Here is a 5,350-nt window from a genome sequence, read left to right as displayed (position 1 = left end):
ATTATTTATGTTTGTCTTTTTTAAAAAAAGATATATCTAAATTATTAAGAAAAAAAACTATTTTTTTTTATTTAAATTAAAAAATAAAGTAATATCTAATTTTTTAAACATTTTAAAATGTTTATTTTAATAATAATATATAATCTATCGGCTTTAATTATAAATTTTAAAAAAATATATATATAAATCTAATTTTAATAAAATAATATAAATTTATTTTTATGAAAAACATAAACATATAATTAAAAAAAATGTTTAGCTTAAGTTAATATAAAGCTAAATATTTAAAAATTAATTATAAATTGAAATATTTATTTAAACATAAAAAAAATATATTCATTTTATTTTTTAAAAAATATTAAAATAAAATAATAAATATATTAAAAAAACATTAAATAATAAATAATTAAAATAATAATAAATACCTTATTTAGTATAAATAAACAAAAAATTAATTAAATATCAACTTAAATACCAATCATCTGTAACACCTTGAAATTATTCTATAATATCGATATCTTATTTATAAACTTCGACTATTTTTTCAAATAAATTTTAGTTTTCTTCAACTACTTAAGTTAAATTATCGCCATCAATATCTTCCTATTAATATCCCCATTTTTAAAAAAATTAATCAATACCTTATTAAGTAGGTTCTACATGTAATGGTGTAAGCAAAACAACAACTAGAGTAGTATAGAGTTTTTTAAAAACCAAATAATCTGCAGCATTAACTAATTCTGCTAAATTTTTTGACATTTTAGAAATTTAATTTTTATCTTCTTCTAAAACAAGTTTATCTTTTAAAAAATCAAATGATTTATCAGAAATATGATTTTTAATATTTGTTGATTATAAAGGAAGTTAAAAAGTCATAGAATTTTCATCCCAATTATGCAATTCGCAAAATTTTTTTACTTCAATAAGTATTTATTAAGATAATGGAGTATTTATTTCTTAAGTGCGATCTGCAGCATTTTAAACAAATAAAGATAAGTTTACAAATTTATTATCAAATTCTACTAATTTATTATCACTTGAAAGTAGTTTTATTGTTTCAATATCCATATTATATCTAATATTTTTTTTTTATTTTTTTTAAGAAATTTTTTATATTTACTTATTTATAACTTTTATATTAATTATATATTACTTTATTTTATATTTTTAATATTATAATTATTGTTAAATTATTATTAAAATTATTATTATTATTATTATTATTATTATTATTATTATTATTATTATTTTTTAAATATTTTTATTAACTATTTTTTAATATTTTTTTTTTCAAATAATATTATAATTATTAGTTTTATTTTGTTATTAATATTATATTAATTATTATTATTAGTATTTTTTTTTTTATTAATTTTCTTATTTAATTTTTTTTTTATATTTTTATTTTATAATATGAAGAAAATATTAATTATATATTTTTTTTGTTATTTTTTAATTATATTAGTTTTTTTTTATAATAATTTTTAATATATTTAAACAATTTTATTTTTCATATAAATAATATTATTAGGTTTATTTAATACTTGTTTTTATTATAACATTTAATTTTATAATATAATAATTAAATAATAAGTAGATTTAATATTTTTTTTTTATTATAATAAAATAAAATATTAAAATAAATCATTTATTAACAATAAATCATAAATTTTAATAATTAATATTTTTTTTATTAATTTCATTTCATAATTATAATCAATTATATTTTAAAAATTAAAATTATATACAAGATTTTTATTTTTTATTCTTTACATAAAAATTTTAAAGTAAATACTCAATAACTATATTTTATATTTATTAATATTAAAAATATTATAGTAATTATAAAAGAAAATTATATAAAATTTCTAATATAAAAGAATATTAAAATAAATTTTTTTTTAAATTAAAATTTATAATTATAATATTTTTTTATTTGAAAAAATATAAACTTTTCAAATTACTAAATAATAATTTATTATTATACTATCGTCAAAAATAAATCATCTTATATAAAAATTCTTGTATATTTTAGGTTATAATTACGATATATAAAAGACCTAAAATCTATAATAATATCTAAAAATCTTACCAAACATAATCAATAATTTAGTTTGAAATTAAAATAAATAAACATTATTTTTATGTATTATTTATGAGTTATTAAATAAATTTGTATTAATATTTAGCCTTTTAAGCCTTTTAATAATTATAAATATCATTTCTTCCACGAAATTATGATTTTTTAAGCGGATTCGGTTTAGGTTTTATAATAATTATTTTTTTATTGGAATTTTCTTATATTATGGATTATCTACTTTATTTAAAGCAATAATTTTATTATGTTATGGTTATTCTAATATATTTGATACAATGGATGCTCATGTTTATAATAAATTAATTTATCAAGAATTATGTTTATTTTTTGTATAAAATATACTTATTTTTAAAAATTAATTGTATATAAAAATATGCGTATTTAAATATTTTTTTAAATAAATACTTATATTTTTCTAAAAACAGTTTTTATGAGAAATCGATTAGTCCTATTATATTTCTTAAATACCATCTTTTTTTTTATTTATATATAACATTTAAATAATTTCCTAATGCATAAAGAATTCGTATTTCTAAATATATATTACGGCTTTAAATATGATGTCTTATTGTTTATCCTATATGTATGGCTTTATTTTATCTGCTTTTCAATTATTATAAATTAAAATTTTATATACTTATAAATATTTTAAGGAATTTTTTTTTTATAATATTTTATAATATAAAAAAAGAAAAAATAATAATAAAATAATAAAATTTCAAATATGTAAAAATTAACATTTAAATATATAATAAAATAAAATTCATAGTTTTTTTAAACTTAAAAAATATTTCTTTTTTATTTTTAAAAATTAATTATTCTTTACAAATAAAATATCAATGATGATGATGATTGTGATGATGTCCAAATATATTTTCTAAAATTCCTCCATGATGATGATGATTTTTATGATTTCCAAGGTGTCCATGATGAGGAAAATCGTGATGATGAGAATCAACATATACAAAAGGGGGATTTTAATAAATCGGTTATGGAGTATAATAAAAAGGTTAAGAAGACATTTATTAGTAAGGAAACTATGGATTTTATTAAGCAGAATACTAGAAGTTAGTATATTGTTATTAAGGTTGTTATTAATAAAATTATTATTAATATGACTATTATAATTAAGATTATTATTATTAGTAAGGTATCTATTAATTTGGAAATTATTAATTCGGGTAATATTAATTTAGGAAATATTAATTTGGATATTATTGATTTGAGTATTATTAGTTTGGGTATTATTAATTTGGGTATTATTAGTTTGGACAATATTATTATTAATTCATTTTTTTTATTATATAATATTGCAATACTTTAATTTTTTTAAAAAATTAAATATAAAATAAAATAATTATTTAATTTCAAAATAATATATAATAAAAAAAAAAAAATATTTAATTTTATATTTTATTTGATAATATAAAATATTTAATTAAAATAAAAAGCCGTATTAAATAAAAATATAAAAAATATAAGTTAAAAATTTCTAAGAAAAATAATATAATAAAAAAAAATAATATAAAAAAATAAATTTAATAATTAGTTAGGTAAAAAAATATTTAAAATTAACATTTGTTTTAAAAAGTTTTAAAAATATCTATATAATAAATATATATATAAATATAAATATTGTATAATTTATTTTAATATTTATATATATAATATTAAATATTATATTGTAATTATTATATATTAATATATTAAATAATATAAATAATTATATATATATATATTAAATATATATATATATATAAATATATATATATTTATATATATATCATATTATATATATATTTTTATTGATATCATTTATAAATTTAATTTAATTTTTTTTTATAATAATTTAATAAAAAAAAGGAAAAATATAATAAAAGCAATATATAAATTTTTTTATTTAAAATATTTCATGTAAAATGCATAATTATTGCGAATTAAATCAGAAATTTAATAATTAGAAAAGTTAATATAAGATAAAAAATTTCCATAAAATATAACTTATTAATTAAAAAAAATGAATTCGGACTTCCAGATTATTTTAATTGGGAAATTACTATAAAAGGTAGAACAGGAACAATATGGGAAGATTATTAAAATATAAAAGGAACTTTAACATTTCCTTTAGAATATCCTTTAAAACCTCCTAAATTTACTTTCGAATAAAAATTTAAGCATATACATGTATATAAAGATGGATAAATTTGTTTATCTTTACTTTCTGATAATTTTTGGGAGTTTAGATCATCAGTATATAACATTTTTTTGTAAATAGAAGAATTGATTCATAAAGAACCTAATTTAGCCTCTCCGGCAAATATAGAAATGTGCTAAATGTATTAACTTGATAAAAAACAATATGATGATTTTATAAAAAATAATTATAATTGAGCTATATTTTTATTAAAAAAAAAAAAAAAAAAATTTATAAAAAAAAAAAAAATAAGTATAAAAATATATAAAATATAAAATTAATAAAAAAAAATGGAAAAATAATTAAATACAGAATTATTAAATATATAAGAAAAGCTTCATTAAAAACCTGATTATATTTAAATAAATTAATTATTTTAATAATTTATAAAAAAAATACAAAAGATATTAGTTTAAAATGATTATGATTTAATTTATTTAATTGGAAAAGTATATTAATTATAAGAAACAACCTTTTTTAATAATCAACCTGAACATATATAAATATTTAGTAGTATTATTTACATATAAACAATATGCAAATTAGGAGAAAGCCAAGTTTTTTTTGAAAAAAAGAGCATTTTCTCATAATTAATAAAGATTTTTATTGGATAAAAAATACATAAAATATTATAAGAAGAAGGAAAAGACTTAAAAAGATGTTTTTTTATTTTAAGTTTTTTAAATATTTTATTTCCTTATTGGAGAAAAACAAGAGATTTAATACCAGAAATATATAGATGTATATAATATTTGTTAGAATTTTTAGAAGAGAAAATGTTTTATTTTGAAAAAGAAGAGAATTATAAAGAAATTTAATTTGAAATATTTTTAGAAAAAATATTAAAAAATGATGAAGTTTAAAAATGGGATAAAAACGAGATTTTGAATATGGGAATTTTCATATTAAATTTAATTTAAAGTTCTTTAAAAATAACTAATATGGAAACTAATTTTGACTTTTTTTATGAAAATATTAAATTTTAGTTGGAAAAAATAAATTCTAAAGAAGAAAAAATCAATCTAAAAATTAAATAATTAATAGATAGAATAGACGAA

At 13.3% G+C, this 5,350-nt stretch overlaps 1 protein-coding gene across 1 annotated transcript, besides 19 other annotated features; it reads right to left on the bottom strand. All coding sequences in view use genetic code 6, as the record gives it.

Annotated features, from left to right (window-relative positions):
* Positions 1 to 353: 353 nt before the first annotated feature.
* Positions 354 to 421: a microsatellite.
* Positions 422 to 462: 41 nt separating this feature from the next.
* On the bottom strand, positions 463 to 973 carry IMG5_007620 (hypothetical protein; the record flags this gene model as incomplete). The annotated part of the gene is made up of 1 exon (XM_004039806.1): positions 463 to 973. A coding segment is annotated over one exon (510 nt), but the record flags the coding sequence as incomplete, so codon positions are not given.
* Positions 974 to 1,108: 135 nt separating this feature from the next.
* Positions 1,109 to 1,156: a microsatellite.
* Positions 1,137 to 1,249: a microsatellite.
* Positions 1,163 to 1,267: a microsatellite.
* Positions 1,246 to 1,288: a microsatellite.
* Positions 1,248 to 1,288: a microsatellite.
* A 47-nt stretch (positions 1,289 to 1,335) lies between these two features.
* Positions 1,336 to 1,397: a microsatellite.
* Positions 1,358 to 1,411: a microsatellite.
* A 221-nt stretch (positions 1,412 to 1,632) lies between these two features.
* Positions 1,633 to 1,666: a microsatellite.
* Positions 1,667 to 2,796: 1,130 nt separating this feature from the next.
* Positions 2,797 to 2,862: a microsatellite.
* A 310-nt stretch (positions 2,863 to 3,172) lies between these two features.
* Positions 3,173 to 3,243: a microsatellite.
* A 4-nt stretch (positions 3,244 to 3,247) lies between these two features.
* Positions 3,248 to 3,369: a microsatellite.
* Positions 3,370 to 3,595: 226 nt separating this feature from the next.
* Positions 3,596 to 3,634: a microsatellite.
* Positions 3,596 to 3,636: a microsatellite.
* Positions 3,605 to 3,634: a microsatellite.
* Positions 3,637 to 3,697: 61 nt separating the features above from the next.
* Positions 3,698 to 3,898: a microsatellite.
* Positions 3,822 to 3,918: a microsatellite.
* A 587-nt stretch (positions 3,919 to 4,505) lies between these two features.
* Positions 4,506 to 4,553: a microsatellite.
* Positions 4,546 to 4,578: a microsatellite.
* Between the last annotated feature and the right edge of the window lie 772 nt (positions 4,579 to 5,350).

This window comes from Ichthyophthirius multifiliis (genome assembly GCF_000220395.1).
Source record: "Ichthyophthirius multifiliis unplaced genomic scaffold scaff_1120509249484, whole genome shotgun sequence".
NCBI classification, from domain to species: Eukaryota; Ciliophora; class Oligohymenophorea; order Hymenostomatida; genus Ichthyophthirius; species Ichthyophthirius multifiliis.
Note: the sequence above shows the minus strand (reverse complement) of the source record. Positions and strands in the feature narration are given on the sequence as shown.